Source organism: Astatotilapia calliptera, chromosome 5 (genome assembly GCF_964374335.1).
Source record: "Astatotilapia calliptera chromosome 5, fAstCal68.1, whole genome shotgun sequence".
Classification (NCBI taxonomy): domain Eukaryota; kingdom Metazoa; phylum Chordata; class Actinopteri; order Cichliformes; family Cichlidae; genus Astatotilapia; species Astatotilapia calliptera.
Genome location: NC_137426.1, coordinates 12,954,283 through 12,980,951, shown reverse-complemented (window position 1 = coordinate 12,980,951; position 26,669 = coordinate 12,954,283). Strand labels below are relative to the sequence as shown.

Below are 26,669 nucleotides of genomic sequence, written 5' to 3'. Positions count from 1 at the left end.
CTCTATCCAGAAATCTAGGGAATTTCATTTAGAGCTACAAAGTGGCAACCTAGAATTCCCAGAAGAGATTTTGTGTGTCTGAGTATGTACCTTTCTGCAAGGCCTCTCTTAGTTAGGCCTGATATAGTGATGGGGTCAAAAGGCTCCTCAGTGCCAGAGATGGTGATACCCAGAGGGCCTCCGTACCGCTTCAGTTCCACTGTGTATATGATGCTGCCTGATGTCTCCTGCTCATCTGATACACACAAACACACATACACGCACAAGCAGTCACACACAGAGACACACACACACATTAATCTAGTGTTTCAAGTCTGAGGAGTACATTATACCGTCTGATGGATGCTTCTTATCTGATGCACACGCACACAAAACACTTCAGGTCACTAAGTAATACTGGATCCCATTACCTGCTCACTGGAAATGTGCACACACAAACACACTTGATTCCAGAAGTAGGTCAAAACGCTTCTTGAGACTACACTGGTAGGCAAGACACAGTTTCCATGGTAACCAAGGAAAAGACTGCCTTGTCATCATATAGCATGCACACATGTTATTTCCTCCTTGTGTGTGTTTGTGCCTGATGACTACAGTCTCATTATTTACCCTCATTACACAGTCCCTAACTTAGTTTGTGTGTGTGTGTGTTCACGTCATATTATATAACTTGAATGTGTTTATATGTATACACAAATACAAGGTGTAAGCTGTAAGACTGTTAAAATGTGAATATGCGACCATGCACAAAAGTCCTCTAGGCTACTGCTTGTTGTTTCCAGTTCCCATAATAGGTCACTGCACATTTTTCTATATAAAATTATACTATATTGTAAAAACATGTTGGATTTATGTTGTAATTTATAATACATTCTTTGTTTCACATGAAGACCATTTTAGTTGTGTCAGTGTCCCAGAGTTTTGGACAATAGTGCCACCTTGTGGTCAAACCTCATTAGTACAGCTTTCTTTTTTTTCTGACGGTAGCTGAAATAATAAACTGAAGAAAACTTAAAACATCAGCTTATCTCAGGTCAGAGCTCTGTCCCTCAAATATAGAAACAACTATATTCACAAAAGTACCTGAGTTGTCTTCATCTTTACGTATTTTTAATTTGACGAGTTCCTCACACTGCTGGAGGATCTGCTCCGCATCATCTCTGGAACAGTTTTCAAGTCTGATGTTGTCAATAGCCAGCAGCTTATCTCCAGGCTCCAGTGTTCCTGTTCTGGTGGTGAGAGAGTGAAAGAATAGAGAGTGACAAAGAAAAAAAGTCAAAGCATTTGAGACTCTCTTAGATATTAATCAAGCGCTGAAGTAAAAACACTTATGTTACTAAGTTGAATAATTTCTATAATTTCAAATTTAAAAGGGCTCAATGGAATTCTAAAAAAAGTGTAACTTTATGAGTATATGATATGACATAGCTTGCTCCTCAATATATTAGTTGGAAAATAAATACAACACCCATAAACCCAGCCACTCAGAAAAACAAAAAAACCTGTATTGAGCTGGCTAGTTTTAGTGGTCCTTGCTATGTAAGTCTCCAAACCTCTATATAATTTATATTGTTAGAAAGTGGTAGTGCTCACTCTTATTACTTACTTTTGAGCACTATTCAGCTGCTTATTAACACAAAAATCTGAGCCCATCCACAAGGCAACAACACAGTGCATTTAAGTATATAAATATAGTCAAAATGATCCCTTTAGTATTAAATGTCCATCATTTCAACACAACCCGAGCATAAGATCTATTTCTTTATGACTGCAGTGTACCCGTCTTCTGATGTTAGAAAGGTGTTTGATACTATCGTGTTAATATGGACCAAAAAAATTTCTTCCAGTGTCCAGCACGTTGCTGAATACAGGACACAAAGGATTAAGGCAAGGGGGTCTATGTTAAAGCTCATATCACTGTAACTGTGTATTACTGTGAACAAGAGAAACACACATGACTAGTAAAGTCTGGTGTCCTTTAGTTCTTAGTGTGCAATTTACTCTAAGATTAAAAACAAAACAAAATAGCCCAGAAGGTGATACATTGTAACAAGTGTCATAAAACACAAGGACAAAGTGAACTATAATATGGATATAAATTCAAAAACAGAAAACAAAACAAAAAAAAAAACCCCAGAACAAAATTAAATTGAAAATAATTTTTTTTTAAGGTGGCAGACCCCCCCCCCCCCCAAAAAAAAAGCGAAACATGCAGTCCTTACAAAGGAATATAACACTAGTCCCTAAAAAAATACCTGTGAGCCATGCTCCCCTTCTTGATGTCAGAAATGATAAGAGGCTCCCCTGGCTTCTTACTGGCTGTTAAGGTAGATGAAACCATAATAAGATTTAGAAGGAACAGCAGCAACACCATCAAAATATAACATGTCAGTCAACAAATAAAAATAACAACAACAACAACAACAACAACAATAATAATAATAATAATAATAATAATAATAATAATAATAATAATCAGTTCAATATAAATAGTAACATTAAGGTTGTATAGTCATCCATCCATCCTCTAATATCACCTCTTTAATCCCATCAGGACAAATTGCCTGCACGCAGATTTGTCACAATAGCCAACATTTTGGGTTCCCTGCTCTCTGAGCGTGAGCCCAGAAGCTCCATGTCTTTGCTAGCTGTGAATATTTTCTGTTCAGCAGGTGGCACCATTGCACCATTCTCTTGTCTCAAATGCGGCCAAGGAACAACCTGCTTTATACCATTTTATATACACCATACATCAGAATTGTGACAATATAACTTAATTTGAGGTTATTATCATTAGTTATTTAGATGGTTACAACTATAACACATCACTACAATGTCACTGAAGAACAAGGGAGTAACTAAATAATAAAATCCTACATTTCAGGGCTGAAAATGACCAGAGGTAAGAGAATTGGTTTGATTTGGACATTTGATTTACATGATAGCTCAAACATCCTGTCTCTTTAGCTAGGAAAGTTGAAATAAGGACAAAAATGTTTTTATGCGCTTAGACTCGCTATAGTTACACTATAGTATACTCTCAGTTATCCTGTAGGACTGGTTTGCAGAAATAACTTAAGAGAGCTGCACTGTTTCTGCGGTGCTTATGTCTTCAGCTATTTTTCTTACACGATATATATATACAGCACTTTTAAATGCAAATGTGTGGCAGGGATATGAAATGTCACTTGGTATCAGCAAACATCAGAGGCAGGCATAGTAGGCATGTGCAGATACACACAAAGTGCACACAAGGTTTTTAGCATTGATGCCTAATGTAAGAAGGGATAGAGAGAAAATAAGAGAGACTAAAAGAAAGTACATTCACAGCTGCATCTCCTTCAGTACCCCCCAATCATGTTGAGTGGACAAAGGGGCATGTGGAACTGGCAACGCCAAAAAGATACACAAAAGCAGGTTTACTCTGAGGATTTAATGGCAGCATTTTTACAGGCAGTCAAGACAATCTTTAGGAGCCAGATATCACACCTCGATTTAGTATTTACTCCAAAACACAGACAATGATTTACATCACCATTAAAAAATATATAACATATTAAGTTAAGGCCCAAAATCCTAGACATAAAAAGTGCATATTTTCTTTAAAGAAATTCAACATAGTGGACAAGAAAAATAAATAGGCATTGCCTGCTTGTTTTCTTCCACACAACCTCCAGCAAAATTGCTGGGGCCCAGCTGTCTTCAATTATCTTCTCTTTAAATATTTAAAAATGTGTCAGGTTCAGTATTTCGCCTGTCACTGAGCTAATGCTTCTTAAAATAATACAGCGTGGAACACTACATTATACCCACATTCCAGGCTAGGTATAATTAAACACTGAATTTAGGTCATTCCCAGTGAAGAATGAAAACTGTGCTATAAAGCTTTACAGATACAGTTAGCGTGTGATGAATTACTTTCTCAATAACCACTTTTGACTGGCAGAATAATTCCAAGTCTGCAGGGTAAATGCGCAAGTGTGTGCTTTTATTTTTGATTACAAATGTTTAAGGCGACATTGTACTGTATACACTACATGACCACTGATCATTGCGCCCATGTGTTCTTTTTGAACATCAACTTTGGAAAGGCTCTATGGATTCTGCAACATAAATTTACTCCTATTTATTTAACACACAGTGAGGTTGACCATTGATGTTAGCGGGTAGCTCATAGCCAGTATTTTTGTTCATCTCATAGTATATTTAATGATACCGAGAAATGTGTTTCACAAAAACTAGAAAAATTAACCCTGACCTTGTGCACTCGAATTCAAACTAACATCAACCTACGAACTGCTGCCACAAAGTTTAGCTTCAATTTCTTTTCTTTACTGCAGCGGCACCAGGCTCATCAGTAATTCAGACGTCCTTTTACAGTTCCCTGCAGGGGGATTCCCTGATGCTCCAGCTCAGATGAGATATATATTTTCTCCAGTGAGTTCTGGGTCTACACTTGGATCTCCTCCAAGCCTGGAGAATCTCTAAAGGAAGGTACCCAGGAGGCATCCTTATTAAATCCCCGCACTACCTCAGAGGACATCTTTTGATGAAAAGGAGGTCTAGTTCTACTGCGAGCCCGCCTTAAAATTTTGGAACCTGTCCCCTAATGCAGGGCTATGTCTTAGGCTGTGAACTTAGACAAACAACAGGTGAGCAGTCATTCATGTTTTTCTGCTTTGAAGTCCATCTGATAATTGCATGCATAGTTATTGCATAGCAGTGTGGTGTCTGAACCCAACAGATCTATGGAGAAAACTGATTTCGATCACTTAGGATCTCTTTCTTTTGGTCGCTACTTAAAGCTCATGATCATAGATGAAGTTGGAAGAATCAGGAGATGGAATCCAAAGTATACCTTTTCCTCTCAACTGTCTCTTCTCCACAATGGACCATTGAAGTGAAGTTCAAAGCTTAGTCAAAAACATCACTGTAGAGATTTTGTGTAGATTTTCCTCAGTTGAAACTAAGTGACTTATCTCTAACTGAAAAAATGCTGGACACACAGTGTAATGCTAGTGGCACCAGAAAGACAAACAATATCTACAGCATTTAATAAACATTGTTGGAATTTATAGCTTAGCTTCTCTGCAGACTTTGTTATCATAAAAAATGCATGTGGGTGGTCGAATGAATTTTAAACATTCTGCCAGCAGCTGTTCAAAACAAAAAGTGGATCACATGAAAAATGTTTCAAGTGTGTGTGTTCCTACCACTGATGGTGAGCCCCAGTTCCACTCCTCTTTTCTTCGGCAGTTTGACGTGGAAAGTACCACTGCTTGGCACCACTGATTCTGCAACAGAAACACAGACACACACTTAAGCATAACCAGAGAAACAAGTAATGTAAAAAGAAACAGATAATACTCTCCTACATGGCAAACGGGGACTGTAAATCCTCATTGTTTGCCTACAGGAGTAAATACTAATTCTACCAGTAAAACACCTTTAAAACTGTAAGCACAGCAACTACGTAAGGCTTTCTGACTCCTTACTTGGATCTGTTTCTTACTTTAGAGTTTGTTTCGCTCACCAAGAAAAGGTCATTTAATTTCCTGAACAGCTTGTGCAGGAAAGCAGACAACAAAACAGATCTACTCAAAGTAGTTAAAAAGGAAAACACACTAACAATCAAGCAAACAAAAACCAATATAAATATAACACTGGGTGAATACTTACCACCCAAATTTAGGGTTATTATCAGTAGATCTAATAAATCTATTCTTTTTAATTTATAGAGTTAGTTATGAGCATCCTTTACCTCCAAATTATCTGCTAGCCATATAACTCAATGAGTGAAAAAGCTACTATTAATAACTGCAGAGACCTCAATCAAACACTTAAATTGTTTGAAAATTCCCACTGACTACCTAAACTGCACAGTACTTTATTTTTTCACAAGGACTTTTTACACTTACAGGTGTAAAAGTACATGCCTGGATGTATAATTCCATTATACTACACATGTATTTTTTTTACCAAGTCTCTTTTTAATCATTATTATGAATAACAACAAAAAAACAAAAATGACTTTTTGAAAAATTATATCAAAGTTAAAAAAGAAAGCAGGTCATTCAGCCTTCACTTACTAGAATGATGAAATTATAGTACTGAACAGATTCCCTTCAAAAGAAGCACTACACTGTATTTATTTAATGTAATTTGATTCCTAAAAAATAATCTTGGATTGATGTAATCCTAATCCGAGTTTAACATTTTCCAAAATGGAATCTGTTGAGACTTTTCTTCTACAGAGAAATCAGAAATAAAGACCCTGAATGAACTCTTCATACTTTCCACAGGGGTTGACAGCATGTCAATGGTGCCATGCTCTGCAGTGAAGAGCTGTATTTATTCTGTCTAATCCTGCCTGTGCTAACACAAAAGCTCACAGCACAGGAATCTCACCAGTATATCCAGTCTGTGAAAATGAGATTATATGTGCTTTTTAAACAAAGGTATGTCTTAAATGGGAGCTATTAAAGAACACAAAGGTGTCTTTCTATTTTGTGAAAACGTTTTTCAGGCTTCGCAAATTAGCAAGGAATATGTATGGTGCATGTGTGACATGGTATAAGGTCTAAAACGTTTTGCCAAGTTTACAAACCTGCTACATCAAACTCTATTTCCAGTGTGACCTTATTGGTCAATGCAGCATCTCGGAGGAGCTGATTGGCTTCCTCGAGTGTTCCGTCTTCTGTGGGGATTCCATTGATCGACAGAAGACGGTCTCCTACCTGCAGCAGGCCACACCTAAGAGAAAATCAAGACGCTTTAGTGATTGGAAAAGCAATGCTTCCATGCTTGACAGGTTGCAGAGAAAAAAGTGGAAAAAGCAAAACAAAAACTCTCCAGCCCTCATTTTATTTTACCAGTGCAGCAAAGTGTGTAATAGTTTCTCCCCTATCTACAACTTCCAGTAAGGTTTTTGTTTTAAAATGATTTCTCTTTTTCAGTTTTCTATGATGCTCTCAGGATGTAAAAAAAAAACAAACTCTTACAAAACTGCAGAAAGACTAAAAAGCAACACATAAACAACACATTTCCTCTTTGATTTGTCATTCACATGTACATGCATTGTGCTAAGAAAGTTTTGGTAGTATTAACTAATAACCAGTGTGAATCTGAATGAGGTTTTCTTGCTTTTAAAACAAAACTCATAAATTCTGGTCTCACACTGAATGGATTTAAAGTACTCTGGACTGTTGGTTTAAATATGAAGAAGTAGTCCACAGAGTACTCTGACAGAAACTTTGCAAAGACACAAATAATGGTAACAACAAACCTATCTCACCTACAAGAGTACTAAATGTATTTAGTGATTTTCATGGGATAAAGCTCAGAATTAGGGTTGGGGTTGATATAATGATTAATATAAACATAAATGTAAAAGTAAAGATTTAAAATCTTTGGTCCTGTTCCTATATATATCACAAGGATACATATGAGCATGTAGTACAACTCTACATATAATTCATTTCCCTGTGTTTCATATCCATGCATCATCAACAATGAGATTAAAAACAAAGTATACGTTTCCATAAGGCAAGACACCTTTTTGTGATAAACTGTAATCACTATTAGGACTGACATCTTGCTGGGTTTTAAAAGGAAGAGAAGTTTTTTCAATGGAGAGGAAACCTGTCATTTTGGAGTGGCTTCAACTAAACTAAAGTTCTCCAGTTATTTGTTTACAAGGACGATCTACTGGAGCGCGAGACCACGGTTTCAAGAACTTTCCAAACATCAGCTCACTCAGGCAGTACACCACACTCAGCATTATGTTCACACAAGCTGTCAGATCCTGCTGCCTGAAATAAAGCCTGTTTGTCTCGCTATTGTCTATGCCTATTTAATATGATTACCTCCAGGGTCAAACTGGTCCCAAGGGGAGAATAAAAATTCAGGCATTTATGTTTGCTAACTGTCAGTAGCTGCCCTATCTGGAATTTTTCCCCCTCCTTCAATTCGTTTTACAGACAGATGACAGGAGCGTAAGCTTATGACTCCCCACTGTGTTACATTTCACATTATTTTTAGATACTGTGGCTTTTATGCTGCTGTTTAGCTATTATTTCCAAAATACACCAACCCTGGCTGCTCATTAAATAAACGACTGTTGGAATTAAATCAAAGCGCATTACCTGTGACTATTAAATTCAGGAATCATGTGCCTTTTCTGTTGATATATTATCCTCTGATATTATTAATATGTCACTGTTTATTCAGACTTAAAGCAATTCCAGCTTTCTTGCTTTTCAAGGATCTGGAAGGAAAAACTTGATGAGAAGATCCCCGTCTGTGAGTCAGACTATAATACTCCAGCCTAACAGAATAAGATAGCTCATGCAGTGAGCTTCAGAAGAAATTAAAAACAAATGCAATGTGTGGCTAAGAAAAGCAAAGGAAGGTAAATATTTGAGTAGCTTAAACGTGTGACTTTGAAACACAAAACTGGCTAAACAATAGAAATATGGAGTGTTTTTGGGTAACTTTTGTGGCTTAAGGGTGAAATGTCAACTCCTAGAATTGACCCAAAGCCATGTTCCTTCTTGCAATGAAATTATTACAACAGTTATCCACTTCTGCACGAAGGTGACATCTGACAGAAGAAAATGAAGATGAAATGTTTTTTGTCTCCGTTTAATTCGGCCTCACTGTAATGTAGTTGGTGCCCTATAGATTTCCAGGACATCTAGGTTTTTTCTTTCATGTGACACACATGCACAAATGAGGCACTGTATCTTCCATTAAGCCACGAGTGGGTGACTTGTATTAATATACAGCCAGACATCTTCATTATGATTTACCGAGGATAAAATGGTCTGCCATAGCTCTCATTCCTGTCGTTCTTTCTCCTTCATTTCCCATTAATTGTTCAAGAACCCCAAGTCCTTTCTTCGCTTTCGTTGTCTCATTTTTTTCATTCTGTTTAGTGCAGCCCTATGACTGCCTTGCTGTCGTATTAATTTACACTAATAATTTAATTTTCATCTTCTAACCTTAACTGAAGCCAAATGATAAAAGTTACTTTAACAACAACTAGTCATATTTATAATCCCAGACAAACCGTCATCATCAGGACTATAAATGTGCAGAACTAAACAAGTTAAAGTGGGATTAGGATACAAATAGTTGTTTTGTCAGACTCACGCTGCTTCTAAATTTGGCAACAATATCAAGTTCCAATTATTACAGTGAACATCCACCTTCAAACTGCTGTTTGATAACTGACCCATTTTTGTGTGGCTGTTTGTTTAACATTTACTTTGCTGTGTTTTTTTCTGTTTTTAGTGCTCTCTGTTTGCTCATCACTATGCAATCTTCCATTGTAATAGTTGACTGTGCACTTGAAATTTGAAAGTACGACTAAAATTTTAGTATTTTTATTATATTAAAACATGTAAAATACACTCCACCTTACATAAATCTGTATGTATGGAGTTCTCATGGTGGTTTGTGTACACAGGCAGATAACGTGGCTCCCTGCTGTCTTAATATTACTCTCTATGCCATTATCATTTTTGGGGAAAAGGGCCAAATAAGGCAAGAAATTACTGGAGCATAACTAGGTTTATGCTTTTTGAATCTTTTATTAATAGTCTGATTTTTTTTTTTGGCCCCTTCCTTTTTCAAAAATAAACATTAAATATAGAAACCTTTAGTGGTACAATATACACATTTTAAATTATGGCAAATGGTCTACCATTTACAAAACAAATCTTCCAGCATTCGCAGCACCAAAGGAAAATAATTACAGGTTAAAACCTTAAAAAGAGCTCCACAGACCACTGCTGCACAAATCGTACAGTTTTAAAGGCTATAAGTTGTGGATAATTGTAATTCGGGGTGGTGTAAAGGGGGTTATTTGGATTCACACTGCCAAGCGGAAAGAAAGGTACTTATTGATTCCTCCAGAGTGGGCAAAGGGAAGCTAGCTAATTAGTGTTGTTAGTGTGGGCGCTAATGGAGTAGGGAGTGTGGCCTCAGGGTGCCGAAACACACCCAGCACTTACAGAAGCTGTTAATATGATGGAAACATCAACATCAATCAATGGACACGGACATAAGCACAGCATCATGATCCAGACACGACTAAGAATTCATACAGAGACTTAAATGAAGTTGTGAACAAATTACTGAGAAACAGCAGACACAAGCATGCAGAAGACTGTGGGCACGCACACACTTGCATGTCAGTGTTCACAAAAAAACCCTACTCATGCACAGAAATTCTTCCAAACATTTAAACACCCACACATAATACAGAGCCAAGAAGAGCTGCTAATACACCAAAACATCAGTCTAACACACCCACCCACACTAACACTGACATCCAAACACACACAGGGAAGCTAACTAAAACTCTGTTAATGCAACATTAAAGTCGGCATTTGTCCTCAAACAAACAGAAGGCCATTTGTACAGTTGTTGTACAACTACACAAATACAAGTGAACATCCTGTTACAAAGTTTTTAAATTACACATCTATAATTTTACTACACTGTAACTGTGAGGAAAGGTCATATTTTACCCATGTCTATTAACAGTTTTTACATGCACCAATGTGGGTCAAATTAATAAGAAAGGTGGTTTTAAGGAATCTTAAAACTTTATATGTCATGTCTGGGTGTATTTTATACGAAACAGTGACAGAGTTCAAAGGATACTTTGACTTTGCCACCATGTTGCTACCATATTTGCTCCACAGAGACAAGCACTAGTTAGTCTTTGAAATATCATGTGGAAATCTCAAAGCAGTATAGGAGTGATAAAATATGGTGCATATAAGTCCCATAGCTACTGAACACACATCTAAATAATACTATATTTGCACATTTTGCATCTTGCACATGTCTTTGTCCTGTCTCGTCTACAATATCCGGACAATAACTTGAACCTGGTATTCAATACCTACTGCACAATCCACTTTGTATTGTTTCTGTCCCTGTCTTTATTTATCGTACATTTAGTATTGTATAGTTAGCATTATAGTATTGTATAGCATTGTATAGTTTGTAATTAGTACCTTTTTATCCCTTAATTTTACCGAAATTTAACATGCTATTTATTTGTAAATCCTAGTTTTATATCTCTTGGAGATATATCTTTTATATACTTATAAATGCACCATGGGGGGCTTGGGGTGAAACAGCATTTCGGTACCTGTATACTGTGTATTGACAATAAAGCTCTTGAATCTTGAATCTAAAATAGTCATAATAAGGAAAGAGGGTGTGTTGAAGGGTGGTGCCTTGTAATAGACATGAGATCTGAAATAGGGTGGCGTGGTGATACAGTGCTTAGCACTGTCACCTCACAGCAAGAAGGTTCCCAGCAAGGCTCTTTCTGCGTAGATTTTTCATGCTCTCCCTGGGCTGTGTGGGTTTCTTCTGGCTACTCTGGTTTCTTTCCACAGTCTAAAGACATGCAGTTTGGTTAACTTGTAATTCTAAATTGCCCACAGGTGTGAGGTGCGGTGCTTAATATTGATGGAATAAAATAATGTCTGTATGTATGGTTAAAGTGTAATTAGAAGCACTGAGGAATCACTAAGACTAGGAAAGCACAATATAAATTTAAGTACTTGCATAGTCCAACTACTGCTGTATTTTCAGATCTCAGATATAACTGTGCTTATGGCAGATTTGTATTTAATGTAGGGTCACTTTTACTCAACTTCACAAGATGAGACAATGTGAGATGTTATAGTTTTTTTTTTTATTCATTTTTATTTCCACACAGGATTGTTGCTTAAAGGAATGAGTTATTTGAAGAGTCCTCTTTCCAACATGTTTGTATATGCCAACTGTGTGTCATGCCTCTTATAGACAATGAGGTTGAAAACACTTGCACAAAGGATACACCTGTGCACCTTCTATATATCCCTTCTGACAAGCCACTTCTGTCCTCTCTCTTCCAGATGCATTTTGGAATTGAAACAGTGTAGCATACTAAAATTGATTTTTGGGTTAATGATAAGACAAAGAATGGAAGTGACTCAGAGGCACAAATTAGCAACACAAGAAAAGCCTGTGACTATATGTCCACAAAAGACTGACTAAAGACACAGACACAGGTGGAAACATGGCTAGCTGGGAACCAGAAATAAAACAATGACGGTGGGGCAGTGAATCACAAAGCAGGGAAACAAAAACAAGACTTTTGACATTGTAGTGCCAAAAAAAAAAAGAAAAAAAGTCAGACTAAATTTGATATTGCAGTGAAAAAGCTACAGATGACAGTTATTGTAGTTTAGATTTAATTTATGCTACAAACGTGCATCCTTATGACTGGGTCAGCATGCACGCTCACCTCTCTGCAGAGCTGTCAGGCTCTATGAATCGAATAAGTGGTGGTGCTGACAGCGTTTCGGTGGCAAATATTCCTCCCTGTAGTTGTACACCAAAGCCGTTCAGTGGGTCACCTGTTAAGACAACCTCACTGGTCTCTACATGAACCACCTGACCACCTGGACCCACCGAACTGGAGGCCAGGGACACTAAAAACACACAGACACATAGATTACAGTTAGTTTCATCCCTTCTGTGAAATTAGATCCATCATGCAAAGACACAGGGAGATGGAACCTACAGGAGCTCTTATGCTCTTTCTTTCTCTGCCGCCGTTTAAGCAGTGAATTACGGGGACTCATGGGAACAGTGGGCCTGGGTAACGTGCTCGAGCTCTGGCTGCTGGGGCCAGAAGTGGTTGTAGAGGCAGGAGAGAAACTGGCTGATACAAGAGCTGCAAAAAAAGAGTGAGGGAAAAGAAGTCTATTTTCAATATTGCAATACATGAGCAATAAATTAGACTTTTAAGAATTAAATTAAAAAACCGAAGAAGTAGATGCTAATAAATCTCTTTCTTTGTCTGGGAAATGGAAAAGGAAAACAAAGAGTCAAAGAGCACATGTTAAATACCGCAAACATGGATATGTCAGGTAAAATTTTCTTGTTTGGTGCTTTATTTTCACAGCATGGCGGCTGAGTAGTTAGCAGTGTTTTCTCACAGCTGTAAGGTATTGGGTTTGGTGAGAAATGTATATGCTCTCCTTGTGCTTGCTTGGGCCTCTTTCGAAACCTCCAGTTTTCTTGTCATATTTCCACATGACCAAAGACACTGCACTGCACAATGCCACGTATATTTAAAATATATGCCTATGATGCTTATCTTTAAATCACAAGATGAGAATTCATAGAGACATGCTTTAAATAGTCTTAAAAATATGTAGAGATTTTTAAAATATATCTTTTTAAACAACACTACATATACATTCCACTGGGCAGCATACATTTGATGTCTCATTTACCCTTTCACAGACATTGCCTGCCATCATCAATAAGCCAAATACCATTCGGCAATGAAGTCTAAATTAATGCATACAGCTTAATTTAGACTTCTACTAAAAATTTCTGGTCTTACTTATGTAGTACCAAGTTGTGTTGTGTTTGTGTTCTTACACTTGCAGTAGTCAAGGTTGTTGATTGTGTTGTTGTTAGAGGCTGTCCACGATTTATTGAGGGTAGAACTTGTGTTGCAGAGAGTGGAGTTTGGAGGGGGACAGTAATTAACACAAGGGTCCCAGGAGTGGGGATGGTCCGACTTCTGAACCTTGACTGCAAAACACATGCAATGAAACATGAGCATTGAATTTTAATACTTCTAAAATCAATGGCTAGGTGTAGGCTAAACCAACCTTACACCAACTCTTACATAATTTTAATAATAAAATAATAACAAAATTCAAATGTCTGAACCTAAATTAAAAGTTTCTAGATTTTGTGTACATGTAGCATTGCTCTTCCTATGCTATCAGCCCACTAAATGGCTTCTATCAGGCTAAATCATTGTCACAGATATAGGTAGGAGGTACCCTACCATGTCTGCTATTTGCCAAGAAGGTGAGTTATCATCCATTGTGATCACTGATAAGGAGAAATTAATGCAGATGTTACAGAATTGCAATTTATAAAATTGTGAATTAGAGATTCAGACATAATAACTCATCTATAACCTATATAATAGGTATATCTCTCATTACGGCTGTCTTCCTGTTATGTGTACAGCTTGTCTTGCCCCGTGTCTCATCCAAATATGATCACACAGAGCACACATTCCATGAACTTCATGTAATCTTGATTGCCATGGGCTGTCACAGACAGTATCTGTATATTTTTCATATTAAAACCATTCTAACTGCTTGCTGTTTAGCTAGTTAGCTGTGCATTATCTACTTTTCCTCAATGGATTGAATCTTTTAGGCTGATACTGATTGACGTGTCGTTAGACCTCAATGTTTTCTTCACAGAGATCTTGTAACTCTCACCTCACCTGGCCGCTCACCCTGGACCAATTTGCTTTGACCCTACCAGGGGCAAATCGACCCTACATCATAGCCACCCAGGTAACCACTGCACAGAGTAGTTCAAATGTCACCAGCACATCTACCACTTAAACCCTATATGTTTGTCTGTGAAAATCCCAGAAGATCTGTAGTTTCTGAAATACTAGGATCAGGCACCGTCTGGCACTGACAACTATGTCATATTCAAAACCACTTAAATCACCTTTCTGTCACATTCTGAAGCCTGCTTTGAACTTCAGCAGGTTGTCTTGGCTTCGTCTATATCCCTCAAAGCATTCAGTTGCTGCCGTATGTTTGGTTGATTAGATATTTGTGTTAATAAGCACTTCAACAGATGTACCCAGCAAAGTGGGCTGTGAGTATTTAAGGCAGTGATGACATTACTTTTCAGCTTGATTCATTCATTTATCAGTTAAACTCTACAACAAATTTCATCTGAACTGTGATTAAAAGAGATATAAAACTTTTTGGGTTACTAACACTCACATACCAACCAATCAGGTGAACATATTTCCAAAAATACCTATTATATGACAACATATAATTCAATACCTTACTGTATTGCATTTAATCCAAACTAATTTCACTGTCACTTAATTAGGTCCTTGAAAAAGTGTCTCTAAGCTACATTCAGCTGCTCCCTTTGTCACAAGTGGTGAGCACAACAGGTGGCTCCACATGTTTGATTTGGCAGAATCCGGAATCCAGATGCCAGATGCCCTTTCTGACGCAGCCGCAAAGACAAGTTGTGTCGGGAATTGAATCAGTGACTATTTGCTTGTTACCCATTGCATTATGGAGAAAGTAAAAAAATGAGTTGACTGTGTCATCTGCTAGAAATTCGCATTTCTTCAGTTTTGGGGGAAAACCTCTTTTGAGGAAACTCCCACTGAGAATTTAATGATACAATCGAGGCTGACAACCTGACAATCTACACAGCTTTGTGTGTAATTCCCCTTTACGCTCGTGTATCTAAACTCTGAAGTTTATCCGAAGCTACTCTGTGCTGTCACAGCCATCCAGCTGAGCTATTGTATCCTTGACGTGTGAGGCCTTTTATCTAAACTACTCTGATGGCAGGACGTGTGAGGAGCGGAAGTGTTGGGCAACCTCGGGGTGAGATCCGTGAAATGAGGAAACATTTTTTCATCTAATCCTCCTTGGGTAAAAATGAAGTCATTATGTCCAGTGAAACACACCGGAGAGACGGTCCTTCTGACAAGGAACGGCAGCAGTAACACACACTGTAAATGCCCACAGACAACAGACACATAACAAAGCCACTTTGAATTAACACTTATACTCATTTACACATGATATATTATGAGAAGATACACAAAACATGAGAACATTCTAAGACACATTTGTGTCTAGATTTACCAAACGTAATCTATGTGGCAAGAAAACCGACTGAAACTTTACTCACACACACAACTGCAAAACCTTTCATCAGAGTGTCTATTAATAAGGCAGCAGCAAGCTGGCTTTAAGGTCTGCTGCAAGGACATCAGTATCCTAATGAGCTGTGTTCATTTCCTAACACACACAAATGCACACATGTACACACAAAGGCGGTCACAAAACTGTGATTAGAAGAAGGAAAAAAATAAATTTAGCTTCTTGCAGACAAATGAGATGAGATGGTGACCTTTCGAGTGAACAAGTGTGTCTGTGTGTGCTGTGTTCACACGTGTAACTCCAAGAAATAATACCAGAACACAACAGAGCTATAAAAGAGAAAAAGAGCAAAGAGGAACACTAGAAAATAATTTCAAAATGGAAGGAGATGAACATTTCTGAGATGAGGTATGTGTAGAGAATAAGAGAAGTCAAAGGCAGAGAAGAGAGGAGAGGAAAAGGACAACGGATAGGAGGAGGTTGTAAGCAGTTTTTGACAGCTGGAAGAGAGGTGTAATGACTTTAATTAAATCCCATCTTGCCTTTACACTCCCTGTCACTCTATTTTTCATTCATGTGCCATTTCTCTTTTCAGCATTCACTTTTTCATCTGTTTTCATGCTGAGAGCGATCTTCCACCACACAAAAGTTTCTATTGAAAATAGACTAATGGAAAGGTTTTAGTTTAGTTCAAGTCTAGAATATCTAGTTTTTCTTCTCGGTCTTAAAGCCGTTGCTTTAATCCCATCTCTGTCATCCTCTCCTGGGAATCTCTAATCGACCGAAACACATTAAAGATTTTCCTCTAACAAAAAAGATTTTTTTTAAAAAGGTTTTGGGGAAAAACAAAATAAAACTATACAGCGTCTACAAGTAGAGGATCGTGTTGACTGTGATGCGTTTCTATTTATTAACAATATTCATTGTGTGAGTGTGATGTGTACACTTGTCATACTTAAGCAGCCTCAGCTGCAAGCATTAACACATGAACATACGATAAAAAACCGGATTTCCCCTCTAAATCCATTGGCACCAATTCTGTCACAGATGAGAAGCCATCACTTGGCTATGGGTGAGCTAATTAGGAACAAAGTTGCCATTGCGGCCAAATTATTCCTCAAGTAGAGTTGTATTAAAAAAAGAGGCTGAAAGACATCGGAATGAATGGGATTTTTTTTTTTTTTTTTTGCTACTCGGATTTGCTAAATATGCATGAGGTGACTTAATTGTGGCGAAGACTAAACAAACTCTCCTTGGTGGTTTTTACTCTGCTTTTTTTTTTGGAATCCGACTTAATAGCTGCCAAATCAGAGCTGACCAGGAATTAAATACACAGATGGTCATTGTTCTTCAATAATTAGCATTTGTCATGCTAAATATTACAAATACTGCTATCTAACTATGTTTCCTGCTGTTAAATGTCAGTACAACATGCTCTGGCAAAAAATGTCTGCTTAATTTCATAAACATGTATGCAACAAAAACAAAACAAAGCAAGTGATATTAAAAATAAATAAATAAACTGTTAAGTGATTAAGTGATTCTGAAGCTCTGGCTCCAAAGGTATACTACACATGAAGAGTGATGAACAAAGCTGTGCATGGGTAGAAAGACAATTTAACAATTTTAGGAGTCATACCTATTCAAATAAGAGCAATGCAGCAGGCTGAAAAGATGGCAGCATCAGCCATCATAGTAGAGGCTTGAGCCCGCAAACAGAGTTGAATCATTATGATTTAACAAGGTTGTTCCATAATTACCAGTGGCTTTTTTTTAACTTTACCCAAATGACAGATAAAATATTGACAGATAAAACTGTAAAATTTTGATTACTAAAATAACCAAAGAGTTTACTGTGAATCTGATGGCCCTAGCTGTTACACTCACCCGTGTCATGCTGTTTTCCAGTTAACCTCGTTTGATGCGAGGGAAGAATTTCTAATTTAACCAGTTCTGTTGTGCTTGCTATTAATTGTGTTGCCTCCAGAACCGTACAGTGCTCTGTTGATGTCCCATCAATAGACAGCAGGTGATCCCCAGCATGCAGTGCTCCACATCTAATACAAAAGAGACAAAAAGAGAATAAGCACAAAATGTTATCGCCACAATACACTGGATAAATAAACAGAACACAAATAGCTTCCATTCTGTTTCAGAAAAGCTTTTTTTTTTGTTCTTTTGCCAACAGTATATAAGCTAAACACATTAATCTGCTTAGCTCACAACGGCATGCTGCCGTGCTGGTCAGAATGATATCGCTGCTCTTCACACAGGGGTTAGATTTTACAAACTGACTTTGCAATCATGTGGGAATGAATAGTGCCAGAGCACAGACCTCTGCAGTCAACTTGTCCTGTTGACTGAGGTTATTTTAGTACTCATTTCAGCACTGACACAGAGTTCAAGTGCTTCATGTATATTTTAGAGGTAGACTGGAGCTGAAAGCAATATCCCGTCTTCTGATGTCTGTGTAAGTTATAAGGTTGGACACAGTCTATGTGTGTTTATCTGTGTCTTTCTTACACAGAGAGGATATGCTGTAAACATAAATGCAACCACTGCAAATCTGTAATCCAACAGCAGAATCAAATTAGATCTTGAAGGGGAAACTATAAAGTCCACCATTTTTCAACAAAAGAGAAATATACAGCTGACAGATGTTTGCAAAAGTGTAAACTATATATTCTTGTGCACTAGCCCTGTTCTCGAGAAAATAATTTTTGTAGCATTCCAATACATAATATTCTTTTAATGGTAACTTTGCATCAAACAAACCAACCAGACAGACAAAGTAAGGAAACAGTTCTGCAGAGTGAAAACTGTCCATGAAGTACTTACTGTGGATTTAAACTGTACTGAGCTACAATGTTGTCTTAATATCTGAAACATCTCAGAGCTTCTTTCATCCTCTGTTGTAGTTTGACAGCTAACAGAACAAAAAAGTCACTCAGAACTTAAAGGGTAAATCTAGGCAAAACTACAGCTGGCATGTATGCAAACACATACATACCAGTTGTGTTTCTAAGAATATTAACTCTGTTTAGTGAAAAATTACAGTTAGCCAGCATGTTTAAATGTGACACCAAGGATTCTCTTACATATGATAAGTTAGACTGAGGCTGGTTGCACTAATTTCACTGTCTAGGGCATCACAGCTCCCACACCAAAGGAAACTTCCTGTGGGTCTGTAAGACATCAGTGGGTTTTAAACACTGAGAATGCCTGGAGAATGAGTAGCATGTAGATACATACCTGTCCACCACGCTGCCAGGTTTAACCCGGTCGATGACAATGACCTGTTTGTTTTGATGATTGGCTGAAGTCAGCGTGATGCCTAGTGTTGCTCCTGGAGATTTGGCTATTTCCACTAACAGTGGACCAGATGCATTTGCCAGTGAGTCTGAACGGGAAAGAATGAAGTTATTTTAATAATTTGACCTTTTACTGCTTGCTGCTTCTTACAGTCTTAAAATGATCTTAGAGTAATCTACCAAAGTACAAATACCTTAAATATCTGTTTCACCAAGAACAGCACAGTGAAAAAGTTTAAGAGCATATATGTCCTTGAAAATATAACCAGACATGATTAGCAGGGGATTGCTTGCAGTGCTTTTCGGGCAAGTTAAACTGAGCTGTTTTACCCAGAAAAATGAGGCAGACCTTAGCGTGAGGTGGCAGAAAATGCCAACACATCAACAGCAATCACAACAAAAGAATCAACCCCAAAAAAACATTTTTTTAAATTTCACTGGCATTTGAGAAAAAATTTTTTTGCTGCAAGCTTCAATTTGTGTCTCTCTCTGTTATTTTGGCTTTTTTTTTTTTTTTTTTTGCATATGTCTGTGTGTCTACATGTGGACTCACCGATGATAGTTACATCGTACTCAATTTGGAACAGGGCTTCCTGGCCACATTGGGCCAACACGCTGAGAGCATCACTGTGGTTTGCGTTGTGTAGTGGCACACCATCCACACTGAGGAGACGATCGCCAGGGCGCAGGGTACCTTCTCTGCATGCAGACACGCACACACATCCAAAAAAATGACATTGGATTTTGTGATACAGTGATTACAGAAGACAGGGATTGGACATTACAATTTGCATGTAGTTCCAGCTTTCTTTCTTCCATAAAATTCTAGCGTGTTTAATTTTAACACATCAACAGTTTATTGTCCTTCTTCACTATTCCTTTTACCATCACTATTTCAATCTGACTTCAGATTTGCCTATCTTGTGTCGCTAGGAAAATATTGCAAAAGCAAGCATATAATGTCAGTTAAAAATGACGAAATATCAAATGCCAAACCTTCCCTTTTTTCCCCAACATATTCTGTGTTCTTCATTCCTTCCACTCAGCCCTGTTTGTTCTTTAACTTAGTTCTTCATCTTGCTCATTTCCTTTCTGCCCAGCTAGATCCAAGCCTCTTTCTTCTCCTAACTTTCACTTCCACAATATTGTCTTGTGATCTCATCATCCTCTTTTCTCTCCCCTTATCTGTCTGAGACTTGCAGTAAAAATTCACCTTCATTTCAAATCAAGGACACACATGGAAACAGCATGAAATGTCTTCAGCATTTAAAATGTTGGTCTGTTTTTAGTGCCTGGTTAAAAAAACAACAACAACGAAAGCAAACAAACAAAAAACACTTATACAGAGAGATCCTCTGTGTTTTTAGAGGCACTCAGGAGGACCGTTTAGGCAATTTTTTACTGTGTGTAACATTTTGAATTTTTAATGCAGTGCGCCACATTAGAGCACTGATAGATGCTTTATGCTGATGTCAGAGTGCGAGTAACACTGAGCTGTAATCATACCAGCCAGATGTCTTCAAACAGGATGCTGATTGCCCTGAAGCCTTTCAACATGATGCGAGCTAAGCTATAACCCAAAGGCTCTATTGTGGCAGGAATTACTCCATGTGACAGGAGTATTTCTTGACAGATTTACACATTTTTCATCGGTTTTCAATATTGGTGCAGAATAACATACATGGTACATACAGGGTGTCGGATAAGCACATGAAAAGGTACAATACCAACAGGTGATTCCAGGAAAATTTCAGGAAATTTAAAATTTAAAGGTTCTACCATATGTTGATTGAAACAGATAAGCTTTTAGAACTTGACTGATATTTAACCTGTTTTTAGACCTGCAGGGTATCTTTCTATCTGTATCTGACAATGAAGTGAAAGCAGTTTCTTTGTGGTCCTGTAAAAAACACCATGGATCTCTAACACTTTCAGAGAAGGCACTTTAATTCCCACTGGGTAATTCTAAAAATGTAGACACTCCTGGGACTGTATGGTGCTGTGGATTAAGTTTTTTTTTCCAATTGGCATATAAATGGGATATAAAACAGCATGAATATCTCATTCGTTTCCCCAGGACTGACCCACATTTTGAAGACGATTTTCTTTAGAACGGTATTAGATGAGCTTCAGGGTGAAATAACTCAATAGTAAGAATTTAATCTTTAATCTTTGTCCTGGTCTGCCAGTTCTGTCTGTGAACTAGTGAAGGTTCAGTCGGTCTGTAAGGCCGTGTAATGTGTGATTATTTGATGGAGGTTTACACTTCTGTATATACAAATGACCAATTTGGCAACATCATTATATATCTGATGGGTCAGCAGTCGCTTTGACAAATCTAAGATGGATTTACAGCAACAATCAAGCCCTTATGAATCAAATGAAACTGTAAAATATCTTAATCAGTAGAAAGACGAGGCATTAAGTACTCAAGCTTAGTACTTTGGCACTTTTGCATCTGCTTTAAATATTGCTGCAGAGCAATCTCAAAACAGGACCTGTCAGAATAAAAATAGCAACTTACAGTTCGAATTTCTAGGAGGAAATGATTGCATCTGCTAAGTGATCAGAGAAGAAGGTTATATTCCAATGTTTTGTTGAAAAGGGACAGCTGAGTCAATCATGTTCTTCAAAATTGGAAATGTTGGGTGCTGAAGTTTGCCTAATGCTAGTGTTGATGTGTGACAATCAGATGTAAGATATTGCTTTATTACAAACCTCTAAAACAGGCTCAGTGGTCCTTATTGTGTAATAAATGGCTTTCCTATTTTGTGTTTTAATGATGGTGGGTGACAGCAGATCACTCTTAAAGCTCAGTGATTCACTTGTAATCACATAATTTTCACATTCAATCAATTCGTTGAACTGAAGTCCTTTGAAGCACACCGACTGAAAAACAAAACTGCTTTTCTTTTGTCTTTTTTAATGACTTTTGTGCTTTTAACTTTAAAAACAGTTTGAAAGAAAACCTCACAAACAAACCTCCACCAGAATATATGAGGTCTGACTTTCTATAAATGGTGGACTTTCTTTGGCCATCACAGTTATGGATATCTGTATATGTATATCTATATCCATTTTAAACATGGAAATTAGTTTTATTTCTAAAACAATATTATTTACACTATTTCTAGATGGTTTAATTATTACTGTGTGAGATCAGTTAAACAGTAGCAAAGCTGACATGTATATGAAAATGTCGTATTATGACTTAAACATCAAGCCTGAGACAGACACATGATGACAACATTAAAAGGATACGATGATTCATGCCATTGCAGCTATGAGTAACACATAACTGTCGACATACCAGTGACGGTCACTGGAAATGACACCATTATCCTTGGGGTCTATTCGCATGAAGGCACAGACAAATCTCCCAGACTCCCGACGGGAATGGGTTGAGCTGTGGTGTTGCTAGTTTACACTGAATGGAGGCCACTTCTTGTCTGGCTTTTATTTCTCCCAGACATTATTTTTAATGGGAAGACATTGCCCTTTTCACCTTCCAAAATGACTAAATAATCTCTATTTCTGGGTCTCACTGCATGTGTTTTTTATGTTTGTTTAGATATGTCAGTGTAACTGTGCTGGAGTATTTGCATTCACACATATTGATGCATATGTGTGAATGCAAATGCATTAAAGGGCATAAATGAAAATCCAACATGGCAGGTCTTCCACCATTATGCACCGCCAGTTTAAATGCACCTTGGTAGTGATTCTTTGTAATTCTGTTTAAGGGATAAGATACCGTTCTCAGAAAGGATATTCTGTTATTTGGTGTGTTTTGTAGGTATTGGAGAACACAGTCTAACTAGACGGCACAAAGTCTCCCATAGATGTTCAACTGACTTTAAATCAAGTGCCTGCAGAGATCATAGAATGCATTTCATATATTTTTATACTTATCAAGCCATTCAGTGACCCCTCAGGATGAATGGGGGCTATACCATCCTTGAAGAGACCACTGCTATCAGGATAGAAAGGTATCATCACTTAGACCAAGTGCATTGGCTTGCAGTGACACTGCAGACCCAAACCATGCCAGGAAAATGGCCCTACCATTTTCCATTCATTGTCAGTCTATTCGTCCATTCATCACCTACATGTGTGCCAGTTATTCTTGTTTAATCATGCATTCAGTACCTGTCTGCTGGGCCTCCTGGCCTGACATAGGTGACCACTAAAGGGCGTGATTTGTGCCAGTCCTCATGGGTACCGCCTGTAAGAGGAGCAGGGCAAAGCTCTTTACACTAAATTCTGGAGACACATTACAAAGAAATACCACATCAGCTTAATATTTACTTATTTATTTATCTACATTGCAGTAAATAAAAATGTGATACAGCATTTTTTTACCCTTATCCTAAAATGCTTTTAATGTATCATTTGTTGAGAAAATCGAATATTAAAATGTAAACTTCAGATCTTTAAATACAAATTTAGATGAACCGACAAAAACAAAGCAAGGGGAGTGATGTTGTCTTTCTTTTTGGTCTAGACAACCCAAAATGTGATGTGCAGATATGTGGATGCCAGGTCCTAGGAGGTTAACATTAACAAAGTAGAGAAACACTGCCAAACTACAACCATCACAAGGTGGCAGTTCAAAAATATTCCTCTCAGTAGAATGAGTAGTATAATTAACTAATTTATTCATATATTTACTAAGCATAGACAAAATTCCTTTCTAATAAATATGGGAACAGCTGCTGTACAATATATTGCCAACAGTTCAATGTAGTGTAGATGACACCATTTCACTAATATGTTACTTCTAACTAAGTGCATAACCATAAAAAAAACATACAGTAATGGGCTTTTTTTAAGTGACAGATACCTCTCATGACAAAACCAAAACTGTTCCCTTCTTTGTGCAAACAGATGTCAATTGTCTTTGATATAACCCCTGAGGTGCTGTCTGGTGCTTTGAGTCAAGAAACACACACACAGAAACACAGAGAGAGAGAAAGAAAGAGAATTGAGGGATTAATCCGGCACAATTAAAATGTATCAGCATAACCTGAAGTTTACATCATGACATTAGAGCACTGATATTTAATGTAGAACAATTAAACAATAATAATTACTTGAATGCTCTTCAATTACACTGCACTACAAAACAAAACAAAAACACTCCTGTATTAAACTATGCATGGTATTTGAGTGTCAATTCAGGATTCCCTTAAATTTCTATACTTAAAAACTACACTTATTATCGTAAAATTAAATATCCTAAAATGAAAATAATGTTCTGAAGAGAGATGTTGAAGGTTCAAACATCCATCAGTGTTGTTTTCTGAGGCAAATCTATTCAGCTAGCCACAGCCTATCAAAATACAACACTATACAGCTCTATTTGGTTGAAAAATGAAAAGTTGTCTTCTCAGCAAATAATCTAGTTAAATGCCATTCCCATAGAGCATTTTTCCTTTTAAATATTAAAACCCCCTCATTTGTATCATCTATATAGCTTCATGTAGACTTTGTTTTTAATTGGGTTATGTCACATTGTGTGCTGCACTGTGAGTATAGCTGAGCAGGCCTCTTGGGAGTCCGTAGGGCGCATTGGTAGAGCAACATTTGGCACTGCTTTCTTGTAAGAAAGTTTGGTTTGTATTGTGCTGTTTGGAGAGGTGTTGAGGAGGAAAAGTATCCTTTTTACTTTTCTATCCAATTTAACTAATAGCTTGTCTTTTTGTGGGAATCTTTTCAGTGACATGAACAGATGTCTTTTCAACAAATCTTTTCATTTAGTTATTTTACAGGGTGGACATGTTCAAATGAAATAATTTTTCTTGTGTGTGTTTCCTCAGCATGTGCTGCAGATAAAATAAAATAGACAAGTGTAATAGATCCAGCAGTATAAATATTGTTCAGATGACACAGGACAAAGTTTTATAACGTTAAATAATCTAAAGCTATAAAATGACTATCAGTAAATCCCTATGATTGAGAAGTACAGTAAAGACAGGAGACTGTGCCAAGAGTTTAATCATTTAAATGAATGAAGGAGCTGTCTCTTAGCAAGTAAACAAATGTATCAATATCTAGCGCCAATGTTCAGTATCAATGAAGAAGTAGTATATACTATACATAGTGAGACCTTGGGGTGACATGCGGGTTTTGTCTGTATCTAGCTGTCATTTACATTTACTTTTCTATTCAGAATTACAATATTCATTCCAGTATCCGGCAATTTCTAATGTGATATTGGATAGGACCTTACTGACATCACTAACTCATATCTTAACGACTTTATAAATCACGTAGAAACAACCAGCCTAGCTGTACAAATACATACCTGTGGGGGGCAGTTCATACTCCACCTCCAGCAGAACCCTCTCTCCTACATTTTTCAATAAGCTGATTATCTCTTCGTGCCGCAGTTTGGTCAGATTGATCCCATTCACGGATTTGATGTAGTCCCCAACATTTAACTGGTCACTCCTGCACAAAGAAGGGACAAAAAGATGTAAAGGCTTGCACAAATGAGAAAGGCTTTAACCACATGTTTCTTTTTCCTTTTATAAAATGACCCATTTATGGTACAGAATATTGCTGAATAGCAAGACAGTCTGAATCTATGTATTCATCCTCATCTTAGAGGTTGACTGTGTTTCACTCACCTGGCTGCCAGTCCTCCAGGTCGTAAGTTTGATACACGTGGTTTTCCATCCTTATCAGTTCCTCCTGAGATGGTGAGGCCCAGTGTGCTGCCTTCTTTCTTCACCAGCTCCACCATAGTCACCCCCCGCAGAGCTTCTAACCAAACACACACACACACGCACATAAAAACGATACACACACAATACAGGCAGAGGGAAGGACATACCAATACACACACAGGGATGTGTACACAGACATATGTAGCCACACTCAAACATACAAAATACAGGAGAGGAATAAGTGGTTAGTGTCTGTTCATTCATTCCAATTCCTGGATTAAAGCTTTAATAGTTTCTAAAAGATAAAAACAAACTAAGACAATTGTTCCTGTTTGTCCTTGAGTGAGACACTGATCTCGTGTTGGCTTAAAAGAGCTGAAATGACTAAAACGTAATGTGAATTTCAGACAAGATAAGAATCAGATAATGATAATTAGGAGTGCCCTTTGTCTCTTGTTGTCACTCCACTTGAAGACTTCCTGGCAGGGATGAAAAGGTCTTTAAAGGTTAAAGTACACCAGCAGAAAGCAGAAGTTTAGATCAATTTTCACTTCCAGCTGAGAAATTAACAAAAGTAATCAACACTGCACCTAATATACTTTGCTGCTAAAACGTTATATTTTACAGAATCTGCAACTCTAACTGTCCTTATTAAACAAACAATCAAACAAAAAAGCAAACAAACAAATAATTTAGTAAGTATAATTATTTGAAAAAACTGTCCACAAAATATACTACATTTTCTTGACCAATAATGTTACTTTCATTAACTTCGAAATAGCTGTTATGTACAGTTAAAACTCTAAAGAATCCTCTGAAAGAAGGATCAAGGATTGGTGGACCACTCTGACTTTTTCAACATGAGGACAAAAGAACTGTGTAATGCAGAAGAACTACTTAATGCAATATTCCCTAAACAC

The 26,669-nt window shown here is 37.4% G+C and overlaps 1 protein-coding gene across 1 annotated transcript in view; it reads right to left on the bottom strand.

Annotated features, from left to right (window-relative positions):
* Positions 1-26,669, bottom strand: part of LOC113022170 (glutamate receptor-interacting protein 2-like) — a 171,901-nt gene that overhangs the window by 21,489 nt on the left and 123,743 nt on the right. Inside the window, exons 3-17 of the mRNA XM_026167298.2 lie at positions 25,711-25,846; positions 25,386-25,531; positions 23,922-24,008; positions 23,228-23,303; positions 19,632-19,777; positions 19,020-19,167; positions 17,655-17,824; positions 13,465-13,620; positions 12,596-12,748; positions 12,317-12,503; positions 6,608-6,753; positions 5,214-5,294; positions 2,256-2,319; positions 1,084-1,229; positions 91-235 (exon numbers count right to left, since the gene is read on the bottom strand). Coding sequence (XP_026023083.1) covers positions 91-235; positions 1,084-1,229; positions 2,256-2,319; positions 5,214-5,294; positions 6,608-6,753; positions 12,317-12,503; positions 12,596-12,748; positions 13,465-13,620; positions 17,655-17,824; positions 19,020-19,167; positions 19,632-19,777; positions 23,228-23,303; positions 23,922-24,008; positions 25,386-25,531; positions 25,711-25,846 — 1,987 coding nt within the window. The remainder of the gene's footprint in view (positions 1-90; positions 236-1,083; positions 1,230-2,255; positions 2,320-5,213; positions 5,295-6,607; positions 6,754-12,316; positions 12,504-12,595; positions 12,749-13,464; positions 13,621-17,654; positions 17,825-19,019; positions 19,168-19,631; positions 19,778-23,227; positions 23,304-23,921; positions 24,009-25,385; positions 25,532-25,710; positions 25,847-26,669) is intronic.